The 18,975-nt window shown below is 35.0% G+C and overlaps 4 protein-coding genes across 4 annotated transcripts; all 4 read right to left on the reverse strand.

The window, feature by feature from the left end:
* Positions 1–38: 38 nt before the first annotated feature.
* Positions 39–9,399, reverse strand: LOC122608628 (membralin-like protein At1g60995). The gene is made up of 14 exons (XM_043781722.1): positions 9,122–9,399; positions 8,506–8,568; positions 7,392–7,805; positions 5,986–6,067; positions 5,130–5,191; positions 4,485–4,579; positions 4,151–4,230; positions 3,283–3,363; positions 2,666–2,782; positions 2,284–2,369; positions 2,072–2,178; positions 1,702–1,793; positions 1,541–1,617; positions 39–843 (listed from the first exon to the last, which is right to left on the reverse strand). The coding sequence occupies exons 1-14, from the start codon at positions 9,272–9,274 to the stop codon at positions 367–369; spliced, it is 1,986 nt and encodes a 661-aa protein (XP_043637657.1). The 5' UTR covers positions 9,275–9,399; the 3' UTR covers positions 39–366.
* A 1,222-nt stretch (positions 9,400–10,621) lies between these two features.
* On the reverse strand, positions 10,622–12,245 carry LOC122584747 (extradiol ring-cleavage dioxygenase). The gene is made up of 2 exons (XM_043756800.1): positions 11,844–12,245; positions 10,622–11,310 (listed from the first exon to the last, which is right to left on the reverse strand). Exons 1-2 carry the CDS (start codon positions 12,114–12,116, stop codon positions 10,750–10,752), a joined length of 834 nt encoding a protein of 277 aa, XP_043612735.1. The 5' UTR covers positions 12,117–12,245; the 3' UTR covers positions 10,622–10,749.
* Positions 12,246–12,862: 617 nt separating this feature from the next.
* LOC122585461 (pentatricopeptide repeat-containing protein At1g05750, chloroplastic) lies at positions 12,863–15,047 on the reverse strand. The gene is made up of 2 exons (XM_043757590.1): positions 13,334–15,047; positions 12,863–13,196 (listed from the first exon to the last, which is right to left on the reverse strand). Exon 1 carries the CDS (start codon positions 15,012–15,014, stop codon positions 13,506–13,508), a length of 1,509 nt encoding a protein of 502 aa, XP_043613525.1. The 5' UTR covers positions 15,015–15,047; the 3' UTR covers positions 12,863–13,196; positions 13,334–13,505.
* A 174-nt stretch (positions 15,048–15,221) lies between these two features.
* LOC122608160 (UDP-glycosyltransferase 83A1-like) lies at positions 15,222–16,929 on the reverse strand. Its single transcript, XM_043781256.1, has 2 exons — positions 16,424–16,929; positions 15,222–16,314 (listed from the first exon to the last, which is right to left on the reverse strand). Exons 1-2 carry the CDS (start codon positions 16,893–16,895, stop codon positions 15,398–15,400), a joined length of 1,389 nt encoding a protein of 462 aa, XP_043637191.1. The 5' UTR covers positions 16,896–16,929; the 3' UTR covers positions 15,222–15,397.
* Positions 16,930–18,975: the final 2,046 nt, after the last annotated feature.

Consider the following 18,975-nt stretch of genomic DNA (forward strand, 5'->3'; position numbering starts at 1 on the left):
TAGGTGATGCTATTTGCTACTTAAGGCAAAATGAAGTATGTATCATGAAAATTATTTAGTTAAGAAATCCAGCTCAAGTTGGCAACGAGGTCCAACCAGCTCTCCTACATCCTTGTGACAAATTTGAGATTCGAACACTGACAAACAGAAGCTACTTGCTGTACAATGATAACTATTTTTTCTTATATGATCATTGATGTCAGGCCTCAATAAAGTACATCTGCATAATAACTTAAGGCATCTGTGTATAACTAGTATACAAAATATTAACAATGCTTTATACCAAGGCATATCATGCACATGTTTATGCATATCAAGACCCAAATATCCCCATTCTGATTACCAGTCAATCTTGCAAAATTGGGTTCATTGAGTAGTCTGTGTTGCACGGTTTTCTTGCTGTGGGGATTCTGCATAAGTTTGACCATGGTCTCTAACATCTCTGAACATAGAAAGGAAAGAGTTGAGACCTTCAGAAGATGCACCTCCCAATAGCCACAGCAACATGGAACTGAACGAACTCATTGCCCCAGGGTTGGCACCACTGTCTGATTGGTGATTGCCTACCCTATTTATGCTGTCATTCTGGGGTAGTGTTTGCGTTTCTGTGTTTGTTGGCATTAAGTTTGTTTGAATTGGTGGTAGAGCAGGTTGACCTCCTCGCAGTCCAGGTCCAGAAATTGGATTGGCTGTACTGATAGGTGGGGCTGTCACGTTCCTCGGGGGGTTTAATCTGGTGATATGAAGAGTTGAGGCGAGGATGGTGGAGGAGGTGATATGGAAGTCTGGTTGTTGCTGAAATTGGGATCGTCTGTTTTGCATAAATCTTTGCAAAGCAGGAACCTACGAAATAAGAACCAAAATAAAACATATATAAAACTTAAAAAGCAAAGACAGACACTTTGAGAAGTTACACAGAGTTAATAGATGGCTAAACATTGGCAAGTAGAGGATTAGGCATAATAAAACTACAAATATCTATCCGTTCAAATAATAGATGAAGATTGGACTATATTTATGACCACCAAGTAATTTCAGTTATATCTCACAATATTATAATTGACTTTCACCTTATCTATCATGATGGGAACAGAAAACATAAGATAAGCACAGTAGTAAAACTACGAACCAAAAACACTTGAAAGAAGATTGGTTTGCATCAAAAGAGGTTATCAGTGTCATGGCCTCAGACAGAGTAAATGAGCCTGTTCTACTCAACTTATTTACAGGTCGTACAATGTTTTCCTAAGTCCTAACAGTCATATGCCTAGAAGGTGAGCACCAGTATTGCATTTGTGTGAGTGAGTGTGTCAGTGTGTGCGTGTTTTCCAGAAAACAGTACAATATTACTCCAAGCACATGTTTACTGATCCTACTAAGGATAATGACTTGTCAAGTTAACTTTACAAGTCCTTAACATAGTAGCATCTCAGAATAGAGTAGAGTACTCCTGATATTATGGTGGTTGCTTTCGGGTCGGATACAATTAACCTGACAAATAAGAGCACTTATTATTGAAGAAAGCATATTATGTACTCACTTCAAATCGGTTCCAGAAATAGAGGATGAGGTGTTGCATAAATGCAGCGGTTGTCGATAGTGCCAAATATGAAAATCCTGAAAATTTCAATCAACCATGTTGCTACACAGCTAACAGAATTGTCAAAATTAAAAATGGAGAAGTACTAGTGAGTGACAAACCATGAGTGTACGAGAAGAAATAGATATGGAACACCAGAAAATATAGCAAAAAGAAGCGTGGAAAGAACTTCATTGCTATTGGTGTGCGGACGCTGCAACAAAATGAAAAGAAAATCAAGGGTTATGACAATATACCTTGCAGTATAACATGGCCTCTGGATCTAATAAATAATACGGATCAGTAGTATTCTTAGGTTCTTCTATGTGCATTATTAATAAGCAACTATTAAGTTCAAATTGAACAAATAACTACACCCACGTTAACAGCTATCCACCGAAAAAACAGCGGGGGAGGTAAAGAGGCAGTGCATGCATACTGCATAGTGGTTTTAAAAACACTACACATTTCTGAGAGGGAGGGAGGGAAAACCTGATAAGAGTGAAGAGTTCACAAAGCCAGACAAGAATCAACACCATGAAAGCCAAAAGCTGGTCATCATAGAACTCAAAAAGAAAAAACAGGATACCTATCATTATCTGCAGACACCAAATGCAAAAATAGCCATGTCAGATCTATATGGAGATGGTACAAAAATATTCACAAAAGATAAATACAAGCAAAAAAAGAGAGGATACACTTACAGGCACAAAGACAAGAGATTCAATTACGTGTACAAAAATCAGCTGAAAAGTCGGTAAACGATGTCGAGCATGGTGTTGGAGCTGCACTATATATAGACAAAAACGTAGACAAGTTACATTTGGAGAAAACTACATGCGAGCCTCCCCCTAATATGCAGAAAATAGTTCAAAGTCTCCAACAGCAAGACCAACTTTCGTTGGTACTAATTTACCATATAGAAGCATGGGATACATTAAATAACTACAAATATATAATTTCCCAACTAATCAAGACACCACAACATAGGTAGAACGCTATGGTCTCCTGACTACAACTTACGTTCTCTTCCTCTTGTTTCAGTCTATTTGATTCAAATCTCTAATAGATGATAAGAGAACCAACCTGTGAACCTGAGCATGCGAGTCTGCGTCTCTCTCAGTGTAAACGAAACCGACATTGTTGTAGTGAAGAAAACAAAGAGAGACATCATAAGAACGCCACACTTGGTTGCAAAATAGTCTGCAAGTTATAACGGCCATATCATTAGCATCTTTTGACGCTTTCAACCATAAAATAAAGTTAACTAAATTAAAAATGCACAACAAATTACTCTTCAAATCATACAGGCCCTCATATTTGGTATTGCTCTCATTTTTGGAACAGAAGTTTTGGTTCTAGGCTATGCCGGTTGCATTATGATTCTCACAATATGCATGCTAAAGGATGCCATGCACTCATGCCCATGTCACCATGAGTGACATCTATATATGTATGGATGTTTGTTAGTAATAGCATAATACTCTAATTCTGGGTATCACCCAAAAAATCAAAACTAATGAGTCTTGATATCCTCTCGATGGATTTTATACAAAGGAAGTGCCAAAGCTTACAAAGTGAGAAGAGTGGGATACATATGAAATATCCTACATATACACAGACACACAGTAAGAACTAACATAGCCACCTCTTTGACACGACACCATTAATGCAAGTTGATAAATGGAAAAAAAATAGCAAACCTCCAAATGCTGACCCTTCAGGTTGCTCATGCGCATATGTAAGGTTGTAGAATTCTTTTGTCTGGTAATTATACAGGTAGCCTGCATCAGATTTCAATCAAATATGGAAAGATAATGACAATGATAACAACATACACATGGATATACTAATTTATTTACTATATAACAAGGAGCATTGTTATGAACAGTAAAGCAGGCTGGCACCCTGCATAGCTGCCTGCCAGTCTGCTTATTTTCCAAATTAAATAAATTATAGGTATTTAATATGTCAAACTTTTAAGCGGCTTTTACTTAAGGTTGTTTTGGATTTCGTTTATCTTCATTTTTGATTTGGCTCATTCATGTATATTTTCTATAATGGTTTTTTGCTTTGTTTTTTAGATTCTTGTAAAAAATAATTTACTCTTTTTTTTTTTTTTTTGATTTGGCTCATTCATACTTTTGTTTTTTGCTCTGTTTTTTAATGGTTTTTTAACATTTCATTTTTTACGTCTCACCTCATATTACCATTCGGCTTTTACCACTACGCATCTCTTTTTGATTTCTCTTTTGAGTTTTATTCTTGGTTTTTCTCATAGTTCCTTTTAAGTTATTTTGGTATTTTTTTTTGTTTTTTTTTACAACACTACAAACTTTTGAATGCGTTTGCAATATTTCATAAAAATAAATATATACTTAACGCATCAAAATATTTAGGGCTAACACAACAACAAAACATTTCTACGATGGAGAAAATTGTGGTAGTGACCTTCAAAAAAGAATAGATAACCGTGATAACACATACAAACCAACATGATCCCCCTAGTTCTACTTAAGGATTAAGACATTTAACTTAACTTATCGATCCAAGCAAAAGATTGTGCTATACCTTGACCCGGAGAATTCAGTAAGCTGTTCATCAAAATGGTATCATATCCTACAAGTCTGTTGATCAGAAGCTGCTGCCACCTAATGAATGCAGGATATGTTAAAACAACTTATAGATGAACAATTAATAACAGATGAAACAACTGATTGCTATTGACTGTTTTATCAGAACATTCAGATTTTCCTAAATAACATCTTCATTCTTCATTAAACATTAGATCATGTAGAACTTTTAAGCTATCACCCAAACTGGCTCAGACGGACGAATAATTTCTAGATAATAATAGTTATGCCACAATAAATGAAGCATTCATAAGCTTACAGATCGCGAGTACCTATTCCCGAAGCAAGAGTCACGTGCTGAAATGCTAATGTTGATAGTACGGATGTTATGTTGAGATTTAGCTCTTTCAGGTAGCAGAAAGTAACCCTACTAAGACAAAAACTTGAACACTTCATATTTCATGATATAAATCAATACTATTTTCCAGGAAAAAAAAAAGAAACTAGATGCAGTCCATAATTTTTTGTTTCTAAACTTAGCATAAAAATAAGAAGGGGGCAGTGCTTACTGAAATCAAACTGAAAAAGGTAGGAAACGTCATGTGTTTTTATAACTAGATAAAACAAATGTATCTCATTCATTTGAACAGATATGATTACTACTTTCTTGCCTAACTAAAGACTTGAGAAGATCAATAAAGCATGTATAAATATGTGAGCATAGAACTGCTTCCATTGTACAAAATTCCAACACCTATCTACTTGGAAGAAGAAAAAAGTGCAAAGAACCAGTAATAATTTGATTTGGATGATACACTCTTCTTCTCCACAGGGAAGGTGAGAGCTCAAGCCCCCTAAGAAGAAATAAGTGGTAGCTAGGCCCTCTTTTACAACTAACGTAAAGAATAGTAATAATAAGAGTAAATGTGATGAATGGATAAAAACGAGAGAAAAAGACCGACCAACGTTTTTCATACCTTTTCCACTGTATATAAATAAGATGGTTCAAATGCGTTGCTTCTAGTTTCAAGCCACTGCACTAAATCATTAAGAAAAATAAAACTTGCAGTGAGGAAAAATGTATTTTAGAATGCATAACAAAAGTAACCCAGTTTTTGCATCTTACTGTACATCTTTACACTAAACAAGGCTTAAAATAAAGACATCTGGCAAATCTAGTTCAGCTGAGGGTTGCTTACTCCCCAAAATAATACACACCATGAAACCACAGTAGGACTGACTTGAACCACCAAAAAAATAAATCTAGACAGCTACAAGCTATTAAGAACAAATTGAAGTCACTACTGTACAATTCCGACTGCACCATTGTTACATGGTTGAGATCTTAATGCCTGAAGTAACAACCCCGTAGTTTCAGGTTCATCTCTAATCCTCATTGAGTAACTTAAATAAAAACATTAAGCTAAAATTGAATACATTCCTCTACTCAAAAGCTTAGATTTCAGTTATATACTGCAGACCTTTGCATAGTCTGCCGATCACAAATAAAGTAGAGGCGATAATAAGGTTACAGTTAAAAGGCAATTTTCTGATCAACAGCGAAGGTAATAGGGTCAATTATCTAGGTGAGGTGCAGGATGCGTGTTTTAAGTATTCCATCTATTGTTAATATATTAATGAAACAAATGGTATATGTTAGATTCACGTCAATTTATGTTTATATCATCAAAATCACAAAGCCAGCCTACACTACAAGGCCCTATAATGGAACATCAAAAGTCACATCTACATGACATATAAAGAAATCTATTAAAACTTGAGTATGCAATAAGGCATGAAGTAGGGTCAAAGGCATATAGGTAGATGGTTTACCTGCCAATAAATTAATCTTGTCCAGGTGAAGTATACGAAGACACTTATTGATATCAATATTTAAATGGATACCTGCAATGTCCTGCAACATTTAAGTTCAAAAGCAAATAGATACTTAAGTTGCTAGTCGGATAATTCAATAAGTGAGGAGTAGAACACGTAAAATTAGCTACAATTTTGAATTGGACTGTGTACTATGTTGCATGATTGTTTGTCTGGAGGAGTGAGAAAAAAGAAGTTTCAGGTAACATCCAAAATCCACTAACTTTACACCAAGAAAGCTTGCCATGCTACTCAGCATAGATGTCTCTCAGATTACCAAGGGTTCATTATACCAAACGGTCCTCTTAAAAACCTTAATATAATGTCGCCATTTCTACACAGCTTTTCACTGATATACATATTCTACTAATGCTAAAACTTCAACATGAGCACTCATCCTAGCCAAGTACTTTCAGAATACTGATAGTTCGCAAATCCTATCTATCATGTTTTCACCTCGTGCAAGTATTTAGAACCTTAGTTTAAAAACATACAGGGTTCAAGCTTCAAAGATAGTGCTCTTCGTAGATTGATCTATAAAACCATATAATGGTGTCTTATTTATTGAAGCCGCGATACATATAAAAGCACATACCTCAATGAATATGAGTCATACGATTAGGATCATCAATCTAGTCATTTCAGTACAGTTATTAATACCTACTGAAAGGAGGGTTGGCACATATGCATAGGAAATCAGGATATAGGAGCACATTGGTACAAGCATCATACGCACACTTGTAAGCGCAGTACTAATACATGCATGAATGATAGGAGGGAGTTGAGAAGACTACATATCTAAATCCCTAAAGTTCCCACCATATAGGCCATAACAAGCAAATTCTAAAATAGTCTCGAAAACAGATCATTTTAAATCCTGTAGCTCTGCTTTCATGATATCCACGACATCTTATTCAAAAGGGAAGCACCTATTGAGAAATTTTAAAACCTCAGAATAGCCAATCTTTGGTTTAAGGACGGTATTTTATGCGTAAAAAAAATGAATACCTAGTTGCGCCATTAAGTAATTAAAAAAAAAGGGATACTAGAACTTCTAAATACCTAACTCCCAACAATCATATATCTAAATGCCTAAAATTATATCTATAATACACTCAAAACTGAATCCGATTTATTTTCGTGGAAATCCTAATCAGCCAGGTGATTTGCACATGCTGTGAATATGTGTAACGGATCATAAAATCATAATAAGGATAAAAGAAACGAAAATTCATCCTGGCCGTTAGCAATAGTTTGCTTCTTCGGAAGCTAAATTTAATGAAATGAAGCAAACCGGCAGATGCAAATTCCAGGATCACAGTATAATATGGCATATCAACTTACAACATAGAAAAATTTCTTACCCATAAACTTCCTAGAATTCGAGTTGAATGTCTCCAGACGAATGACAAGCGCCCACGCCACTTCTGGACAATATGCAGTATTGCAGCTTTCAGTGATTCTTTGGCTGACGTAGGAAACCTGCTACGAGACTCGTCTTTCATGGTTTTCCTATAAGTATCTTCACTATCGCTGCTAGTAGAAGAGTCAGGTTGTGATGCAAGAAGTTCGTTATCAGACTTCCAGAACTTTAGAGCTGATTTTCCACTCCTACCGCTTGAGCTAACCCAATTTGACCAAAACTGTGCATCCAAAAAGGTAGTTCCATCAACATTTTGATCTGCAACTTTCTGATCATTAGCTTCGGTTTCTTTATCAAAAATATTATATGCATCATACTGAGGTTCACTTTGTGACCACAAGCCAGTACTAGTGATCTGCACAAATGGAGAACTCCATAAGCCATCAAGGAAAACTATAATTTGAATTTACCATTATAGCAATATGATAGTCTTAACTGGCAGCTAGAAGATAATAGGATGTATATTTGTACTGTAATTGATTGCTTAGTTTATATGCATACTTTTCTTCAGCTTTATATTTGATATAAAATATAAAAAGAAGATCCCTAATAAGTAGTGTCCTCTGATCCACTATTGTGAGTTAAAGTAATTGCTAGCTGGCAGATGATAAAATATATAAGTTATGAGGGCAGAGCTGCTGCATAGTAACATAGGGTATACCTTGATATAGGATATTATAGCTTTATGCAGTTGTGTCTGGATAGTAGCCACAGTAAACCATAGGTAAAAACAAGGGAGGGTCATTTTCCACTAGATCATTTCAATGAGTTCCCACCCACCTAAACTATTAGATCATGATACCAATTTTTCTTTTTGTAGTTTATATTATGAGCCCCCCTACAACTGGTTTCTTCCTCAAGTAAATCCTTAGTTCTATAGACCCAAATAAGTCAACAAGTCAAAGAAGCAAACAAAACAGTTTATATAGAACGATATAATATATAAAGAATAAAAAACGTAGAAACTTGATATCTGGTAGTGGTGCTAAATATGTAAACAGCATTGGACTTGGGTATCATTGTTAGCTGTATGTTACCACTAGAAAATAGCAAACCTTAATTCGGATGAGTTGGGCCTCTGTAGTTGCGACTTGGGTAAGTCCACTTGAACAGCCAGGCTACAGAACATGAAATCGGGTTAGAGCAACAGACAATGGATAAAGAAACAAAGATAAATGTTACGGAGAATAAGAATTTGAAACGTAGTGTTCAAAACATCACAATAAGTGTGCCAAATGAAAAGTCAATGAATCTTATTATAATAAATACGTGATATAGCAAACAGTATCTTGTTTATTGAACAACGGTTCTTCTCTACTAATCTACTTGTCACCCGTTTATCCCTGTTAACTAAATACCATCTTTCCCTCTAGTCTGCCCCACTAACTATAGTCTTTCTCCCTCCAGTTGATTTATAAGCAACATGAACAACAGTTAAAGGCAACTTTCTAAATCTAAGGTATCGGCCGATATTTACAACACTGCTAGTTAACGGGCATTCCTAGTAGAGGTCAAGTACTCAGACAGTCATCTACCCTACTTGTAAATCGAGTTACACTTTACAGAAATTCATATATATTTTTTTTTTATTGTAACAGATAAAAAGGCAAACTTGATTTTAAAAAAAAAAAAAGAAAAGCTTTTCTACAAAGAGAAATAGGGAGGTGGGACCTGTTGGACGTAATTGGCGTGCATAACAACGAGGATACAGAAAAGAGTGATGGCGATGAAGAGATACATGTATTCAAGAGAAGCTCTGATTCTTGGTGTTAATACATTTGAGAATCGTTCTTGAACCCTTATGAATGTCTGTTCTGGATCCATAGCGACCGAGATTCTTTCTGTATCTATATATTATATTTGAAGAAAGAAAGATGTGCGTAATTCTTAAATTAACAGCAGCAGCAGCAGATGATGATGAATACAATTCAAGGCTGAAAAAAAGTTATCATATAAATAATGGGAGTAGATGGATATGTATGGAAACCAGGATAAACAAGAATTCCCTTTTTTAATTGTTTGCGCCACTCTACTCCAGATTGGACATTTTGCTCCCTTGTGTATCCTTAAATAAATAAACTTGTATTATTATTATTATAATAATGGAATCTCATTTACCAACCATGATTTTAACGTGTTAGATTTTAGTTTTCACATGAACTGAATGTTTTCAAAAATTAAAATGGTTCTTCTTCTCGAAAATGAAAACATCATTCAAAAATAAGTTTTAGAAATGAAATGTAAATAATATTATAATACATCATGATTATATTACTGTTAGTGACAAAATAGTCTATTAATACATAATCACGCCATAAATACGATATTATAAAGTGAGATGTAAACATTTTCTTTTCTAAAACTCGATTAGTATTTGACATCATACAATGCTGAAGCTCTGCACGTATTTTAGATTACATGATGTAAACCATGAGCTGTTACAGGTAATTTGGAGAAAAAACTCACACATTTGTCACTCCAAATAATCGAACTCAAGAGTTATGAAAAAACCGAAAATGCATATACCAGTTGAGCTAGCTAAATTCATGTAAACATTTTATAATTATCAGAGAAAATGATTCTAGACAAAACGAGTGTATATATTTATAAAAAAAATTAAAAAATAAAAAACATCGACAAGGAAAACATCGACGTGAAGCTAGTTTATGTTATACGCCGTACTTTAACTTGGAAAGAGAATAATGAAACTTTCTTAACTATTGATTTAGTATTCAGTTTTGTTGTAATCCTTCTATCTTTATTTTGGTTTTTGTTCTGTGTGTATTATTTTTTAATTCTATTATGTATTACTCGTTTTTATTATAGTGATAGTGATACATGAACATGTAAGTATATTGTGAACAAAATGTTACATAATTTAAAAAATTGATTTCCGGTAACAAGTTATCAAGGGCTTAGAAATTTAGATTAGCAAGTCACTCTAAGTAGTTAAACGGACGAATTAGTACCTAAAGAAAATAATATCGATCGACTAATTTAAAATCCAAAAAATGTAACAGTCGAGTACTATAAGCATGAGCTTTTCTGACACTGTTTTCATGAAAACAAAAATTACAGAAATTATGTTTAACCTAAATTCAGATTAATCATTCGTTCATTGCAAATGTATGCAGCCAAACAATCAAATACGGAGTGTTATTCTGCCAGGAATTGAAGTTCAAATAAAGTACTACTTATCTGATTCACACAGTTACAAACTGGATATTGTACAATCATATATATATATCGACAAGTCATGCTTCTCTTGAATGAATTAACCATGGATTCAAGACCGGACATCAAGCTGGTACTGTGAATTTATACGATGCATACGACAGAGACGACAAACCCCAGCTATGGTGAATAAGTTCAGCTTTGGAAGTGGCACCCCCTGCACCCATTGCAACGTGCAACGGGTAGAAATGGTCAGGCCATGGGTGAGCTACGGTTGCGTGTGGAGCCTTGTCCTTGTAGTTGTTAACATCCTCATACCTTCCTTCGATTAGTGCTTCTTTCAGCCACGTATCAAACTCTTGGGCCCATGGTTGTACCGATGTGGTGTTGCGCAACATTCTGAGGTTGTGAGTGGTGGCACCCGAACCAACGATGAGAACCCCTTCGTCTTTCAGGGGTGCCAATGCCTTACCCATGTTGTAATGGTAAGTGGCATCTTTGTCGGTTTGGACAGACAATTGGCACACTGGAATATCAGCCTCGGGATACATAAGCATTAGCGGGACCCATGCCCCGTGGTCTAGCCCGCGTTTCTTATCCTCATCGACTCTGTCAAACCCGGAAGACATGAGCAGTTCCTTGACTCTCTTTGCCAGTTTTGGGGCTCCAGGTGCTGGATATTTGAGCTAGTATATATAGAAACAAATTTCAAGAGGTTAGGCGGGATCCTACAGTAATTAAGCAACCATCATTCAAGTGCTTTTAACATCAAATATCAACATCATTTAATCTGGTAGATAATTAACTTTCAGACGACGTCACAAATTCACACGGTTTCCTTCTCCAATCACACATCCGAAACTCAACAGAAACCACTAATTTTGTCAAATAGGGTAACAACTAGCTAGGGGTGATTGTCGGGTTGGATCAGCTAGCTTAATTAATCAATCCAAATTAACCAGCAAATTAGTCGAAACATATTCATAATCGGTTCCACACATATAGTAGTATATATTTTTGATTAATGATATAATAAATATAACATAGTTTGTGACATTATACATCTTAGAATATAAAAATAAACATATAAGTTAATTTGGATTAATTAATGAACTATACGCTAAGGTATAATAATAAGATTGGTTAATTAATTAACATATACGAGTAGATTATTACTGTATTAGGTAATAATAAAGTAGGGAGAGTAATTAAATAGTACCTGATACATGGATTTGGGGAAATTATAGAAATCGTAAATGGTGTCAGAAGGGCCATCGGATACGACGTTAACGGTGGGATAAGATGTCTCCCAGTGACCAGATATAATTAGGATTGAAGAAGGCCGAGGGGCATCGGACGGATAAACTTTCTGTTGAAATGACTCAAGAAAATGACGAGCTGGCATAGTTTTATCTATGGATAAGGTTGGTGATCCGTGTGATATGTAGTAAGTTTCATGTATCTTCTTTATCCCGTTCATCATTGACATCATCCTCTTCTACTTTGATAAATTATTTGATTGACTGGTTGATATATATAATTTATATAAGATAAACTACTTGTTTGTTTGGTTTGGTGGTTTGATCAGAAATGGAGATGGATGTATGACTTGGTAGTGTGTTTTTGTTTATATAGGAATAGGAACATATATATATTTATATAAAAAAAAATTGAAAAGAAGCTTAATGTTATACAATTGGGTTTACCAAACCCCCCACCGACATGGGTGAATGAGTCATTGCTGACGTATGATGAACGGGACAGTCGTGTTACATTGCGCGTGTAATTTATATTTTCTCAGCCTCGTCAAAAGCAGACGCGGTTCTCCATCAACAAATTGTGTTTACGTCACAAATCAACAATGGCATTTTTATTACATGTCAGATAATAACAAATATATCTATGCATTGTATTTTGGAAAATTATAAACATTATGTTTAATACGTTATTAGTACATTACATCATAAACACCTCATACATTTACGCACTGATATGTAATGTATATCCTTTAACGCATGTAACAACGTATTAAACACTATGTTTATCATTTCTCATTGTACTATTTTTTATGGTTTTATTAATTCTCGTAAGAGGCCGTTGACAAATTGTCGTTTAACACTATTTATGACATTCCTATAATTATCGTCATCGTTATGTTATGATTCATTTGACATTCTTTTGTAATTAAGGATTACTTTTGATAGGTTGTTATTGTACAGTTTTACTATCAAGCAACCATATCAAAAATACATAAGTGTACATAACTTCAGAATACATATACATCAATTAGAAGCTAAACATATTTACAAATCTCAACAAAAGAAAACCAACTAGCTTAGCCAGTCAACTTGTTTTGTGCATTGATCTAGGCCAGTAAGCATAGCCTGTGGGAATAAAACCTTTACAGGCAATCCTTTCAAATGAAGGATGCGGCAAGGCTCATAGTTCTTCCTTTCCATCCACTCTACCATACAGCCCTTAAGGTTAGAACTTAGGACTACAAGCCGAATTAACAATACAACATGCTAGCCAGTTTAAGTAAAAGTTGAGCTGTGTTTTTTGTAACAAGAATCTGAGACACAAATCATATACTAGTAATATCAATTATTTGCTATTGGTGTAAACTGTAATCATTGCCTACCTGTACATGAAAAGCCCACTTCAATGACTAATAAGCCCTATTGTGGTACAACACATAATAATACGTACCTTGAGCTAGAATTGCATACAAGTCTGTGACCATGCCAGTTATTGGCCTTCCAGGTGAACCTTGTCGACGTTAAGTTAAGCAGCTTGAAGTTAGTCACAACCTTCTCTTAGAATTTGGGAATCTGCAATTCCATACATATATGCAAAAGAGCAATTGGCTAAGTCTTCTTGTTCATTCATATTGTTCCCTCAAATTAACTTCAGGAAGATACCCATAGATCATCAGTTCACGAGACAGACATTTTAGCATTGTGTGAACCTGCTCTGACTTCACATGAGATTTATCTCCAGCCACGAATTGATCAACAATACCATTGATTTCAATAGAACTCACACCTGGCTTCTTCTCGATACCCTTATCTTTCATTCTCCTCCTCACATTGCTTGCCTTACGAAAATCTCCTCCTGCAGCATATATATTCGAGAGAAGAACATAATTTGAATCACCACCAGGGTCTAACTCACTAATAAATCGCATCAACTTCTCAGCTAATCTTGCATCACCAGCCGCTCTGCATGCTGCTAGAACTGATCCCAATACAACTTCATTAGGTTTCATCGGCATTTTCTGTATTACATTCAGGGCTTCTTCTAACTTACGTGCACGACTATAAAGATCTACTAAACACCCATAATGTTCAATCCTAGGGGATATCCTATAATCTTTTATCATCGAGTCAAAAACTTTCAGACCTTCATCAACCAAACCAGCATGGCTACACGCAGTAAGAGCCCCAGTGAAAGTCACTCCATCTGGCTTGAAACCATCTTTTTGCATTTGATAAAAATACCCAAGAGTCTCTTCAGGTTTTCCATTTAAAGCAAACCCCACAATAATCGAGTTCCACGAGACTAAATTACGTTTACACATAATATCAAACACTTGACGAGCAAACTCAGTGCACCCACATCTACAATACATATCTATCAACGAATTATTAATCCGAACATTATCCTTCATATCCCCTTCCAATACAACTCGATGAAGCCATAACCCGAATCCAATCGCACCTAAATTTGCACACGCAGAGATCACAGAAACAACCGTAACATGATCAGGTACAACCCCACACACCTGCATTTCTTGAAACCACTCCAATGCATGCTCATAACAACCTTTTTTAACAAACCCATCAATTAAAGCCGTATACGAAACAACATCTCTCTCAGGCATTTCATCAAACACCTTAACTGCTTTATCAATCAGCCCATTTCTCATCAACCCTGAAACCATAGTATTCCAAGTAACCTTATTTTTAAAACCCATGTTATCAAAACATAAATAAGCAAGATTTACATTATTACATTTACAGTACATGTCAATTATAGCAGTGCTTATTTTAACATTATCTGTATGAAAACCGAATTTAAAAACAAGAGCATGTAATGAAGTTCCATAGGACAGAGCATGTAATGGGTGATCAGCGCAGGCGGAAAGAAGCGTTACGAAAGTAATGTGGTTGGGCTGGAGACCTGCAACTCTCATTCGGGTAAATTCGGCTGCAGCGTGGTTTAAATGACCGGTTTTGCAGTATCGAGATATCGAAGCGGTCCATGATGAAACTGCGAGAGAATTACTATTGTTGGATTCATTATCAGTGAATTTAGGGCTGCTGCTGCTGCATATATGGTTTGGTTTTTTAATGGTAGTAATTGTTGCTGTTGATACCAAAAGGCTCATCTCTGGAAGATGACTTTTGAAAGAGATGAAAAATTATGTTCAAAAGGTGACTTCTGAAGGTCTCTTTTAAGTTTATTGAAAAAATAAATAAATTTTCGTCAAAAATCCTCCTAAAATCATATAAATATGACATTTAAGTCTCTTTCTTAATTTTATCACTTGATATTTCCTCGTGTTATCATCTTATTGTACAGATGATTTTTAGAATAACGAACTAACTAAGATAATATATCATTATTATAACTTTATTTGTTTTATTACAATCAAGATATAATATTGTCCTTACATATTTACAGGCGGATAGGACTTGCACACCAGATATGTACTTAAAGCTACAGTTTAAGTCGATTCAACTCCCAAATATAGATGACTAGTTGTATTACTTATGCCTTTAGAGCAAGATCATCCATGGCCTGTCTCTTTTCTTCTTCTTGTATCCACTCGATAAAATTGCTAAGATTTTTGTGTGACCATCCGCCTTTTCTCACGCTACTTGTAGCCTTTTCTTTCATATCTAAGACCTTTGATTGAAGCATTTTGTCACCAAGCAACTGCTCTAGCTTACGTTTTATTTCTCCTCGAGTGATGATACCTGAGTCGTCTTTGTTAACTCTTAACCCAATCTTCCATATGTCACATATGTAAGTCTCATTATTATATTGATCACAAAAAAATGGCCAGCACAAGAACGGGATTCCGTTTGTTACACCTTCTATAGTAGAGTTCCATCCACAATGACTCATGAAGCAAGCTACCGAAGGATGAGCCAAGACCTTCTGTTGAGGTGCCCAACTCACGATTTTTCCACGGCTGCCCACTCGGTCTGTATAACCATCTGGGTAAGCGGCAGTGGTCATACCTGGCCGCACGACCCACAAAAATGGTAAGTTGCTAAGTTCAAGACCAAGTGCTAGTTCTTCAAATTGAGTTTGGTCAAAAATAGTTAAGCTCCCAAATGCAATATATATGACTGAACATGTTGGTTGCTTATCAAGCCACTTTAAGCAGGTGTCATCTTCTTGCCAAAAGTGGCCTGTTTGGTCAGCAAGACGGCTGCTTGCCAGCAACGGGCCGATTGGCAACAGCTTCGGGTACATACTAAATGCTGCAGGCTCCAGCTCACTAGTTGAGTTGCATATAAACCATTCTGTCATTCTATAAACTTCTTCACCTTCTTTTACAATTTGAAACGCTGATTCTATAGTAGGCACATCCTTGAAGCACGCCCATCCAAGATTCTCGGATTTTATAGGAGGCATGGTTTCAGATAGCTGAATTATCTGATCACTTAGAGGTAGGCCTACAAGATAATATATACAAATTACACATCTAAGCCGCAACTTTTAAGATAAAACAATGCCCAAGTTGAGACATTTAGAAATAGACGGGTTAGTTGATGAAATTATCACCTTTGTTGTTTATGATTCCATCATCAATCAGTTTAGGAATGCTGAGTATGGCAGCCAATGTAGCAACAGAGGCAGGCCAGAAAGCTGCACTCCTAATTCCCATATTCTTTATGGCCCATCCCATGCAAACATCAGCAATAATACAGGTGACTTTATTGTTCTCTTCTTTGTTAATCGTCTCGATAAGTTGTTCCAGCTTACCAGGCATAGTTTGTAATATTGAGGTTGTAAACTTCCATACGTCACTCCTGTCGTCCCACGGCTCTAACCCATCTGGGACCGAGATCATCTGCAGTAAACCGCTGAAACCATCTTTTGGTAACCGGTTGCTTGTCACGAGCTTGTGATTGAAATCTGTGTTTATGAATGTAACTTTGACACCTTGTTGTACTAAGCGTTGAGCAAGCTCCATTATAGGAATTACATGGCCTTGTGCAGGATATGGTATGACTACAACATGGGCTTTTGCCATGATTAACTAATATGAAATTTCTTTGTATCAAGAAGTAATTAGTACTTTCTATATAGATGGATTTGAGCTCCCTATCATTTATGATACATACAACGGTGAACTGTTTCTTAACAATCATTAATTACATGGGCTCTCACAATGGATCAGAGGGGTCACCTAATCCCTGAATTTTTCTAATCATGTGTAAAACGTTAGGCATTTTTTAAGGTATTCTTATAAATTTGACTTCATAAATAGTGTGTACGTACGTATATTTTTATCAATGTTTTAAATTCCGGTACGTACCGGCCGGTATTACCCGAAATACCGGATACTGGGTGGTACCTCGGTACAACTATCCTGGTATTTTGTCCGATATTTTTACTAATCAATACCGGCCGGTATTTTCCGGTATTACCGGAATGGTAATACCGGTATTTTGATTTTTTTGATTTTGATTTTTTTTAAAAATTATTTTTTGATATTTTAATATTATGTTTTGTTATTTGTAAACTTTAAAACTTATATTTTGTTATGAAATACCTATTTGGTATTATTTTTGAGTGGATTGTACTTGTATTTTGACTATTTTCGTTAAATTGTAACAAGTTTTGTAGGATTTTTATAAAAAAAAAATACAAAAATTAAATTACCGTATCGGTACGTACCGGCCGGTATACCGGTAATACTGGTACGGGGTACCTGACCGGTACGACCAAAATACCAGTATTTAAAACATTGATTTTTATTGTGTTTTGTTTTTTAAACTTTTGCCATCTTTATAAATATTCCCCTATAGTATTATCTTCACAAGAGAATCAATTTTGAAAGATGTATAAATGTGATACATACATCATTGAATGGTACTATATATCTCCGGCCCTTTTCACATAAGGGTTTAAGTTCAAAAAATTTAATCATGGATGAGACAATTGTGAAAAATTTTAATCATGGATGAGACAATTGTGAAAAATTGTTTGAATTAATTGAAAACATGATACTGTATATAGCCATATATGTTGGATTTAATGAAAACTGTTGATTTTGTATGACATACTACTCCTTCTATTTCGAGCTATCCATATTTTATTTTAGTTATACAAAGATAGTTTGATAAGGGTAGAATAATGGGCGATGATCTTCACTAATTTTTATGTTATACACCACCAAATATACTTTAAGGTATTATACGCTACAACTACTTAAAACATGTTTGAAAACATACTGTAAAAATTGGTGGTGAATCAACAATTTTCTTAAAAAAGCATATAATTACTTTGAAATACAGAAAATTATATTAATAATGATTTTTATGTTAAAATGAACGAATTACATCGATCTAAAATGTACACAAACTCATAAAATTTTCAATTCAAAACCTGCTACTGATGTTGTAACAACATAACAACTTATATAATCATTAACATATATACTAATAACTCATTAAAATATAAATTCAACTTAAAGGACACCAACCAATTTGTTGGTCACCAAGAATGTACATTAAAATATTAAATCAACTCATTAAAATACCTACAATGTGGTGACGGTCGTCATAGCGGTGGGTGATTGTGGTGGTGGTAACGATAATAGGGAAGGTGAAATTGTTATTAAAAGGTCATTATAAGTATTTTTATTTTTTTAAATGACAAACTATTTCACTCCTACTCTTACTCTTAAATTATATAAAGGTGCTTTATCATTATACTTACCATTATTTTACCATTAATGATGTACAATGACCTTACATTACAGGGTTTTTCCTAAATGTCATATACCTAAATATAAGTTTTAATGCATCATATATGTATAATGTTTCTGAAGAATGTAGTTTGGTATACACTAGTAGTTTACCCACGAAATGGGTCATAATAACGATGACGAGATATGAGAGGTGAATGACAACTAGTGGCCGTGATGGTTGTGGATTGGTGATAGAGGCAGTGACGATATGTGAGGTAAGAGTTTGGTGGTTTAAGAATACGTACGCTAGGTTTTATTTTTCTAGTGATAATGTTATTGAAAAGATATTATAGGCATTTTGAAAGTTATAAATATTTTAAACATTTTAATTTTTTAAACATAAAAAGGATATTTAAGG

This window comes from Erigeron canadensis, chromosome 1 (genome assembly GCF_010389155.1).
Source record: "Erigeron canadensis isolate Cc75 chromosome 1, C_canadensis_v1, whole genome shotgun sequence".
NCBI lineage: Eukaryota > Viridiplantae > Streptophyta > Magnoliopsida > Asterales > Asteraceae > Erigeron > Erigeron canadensis.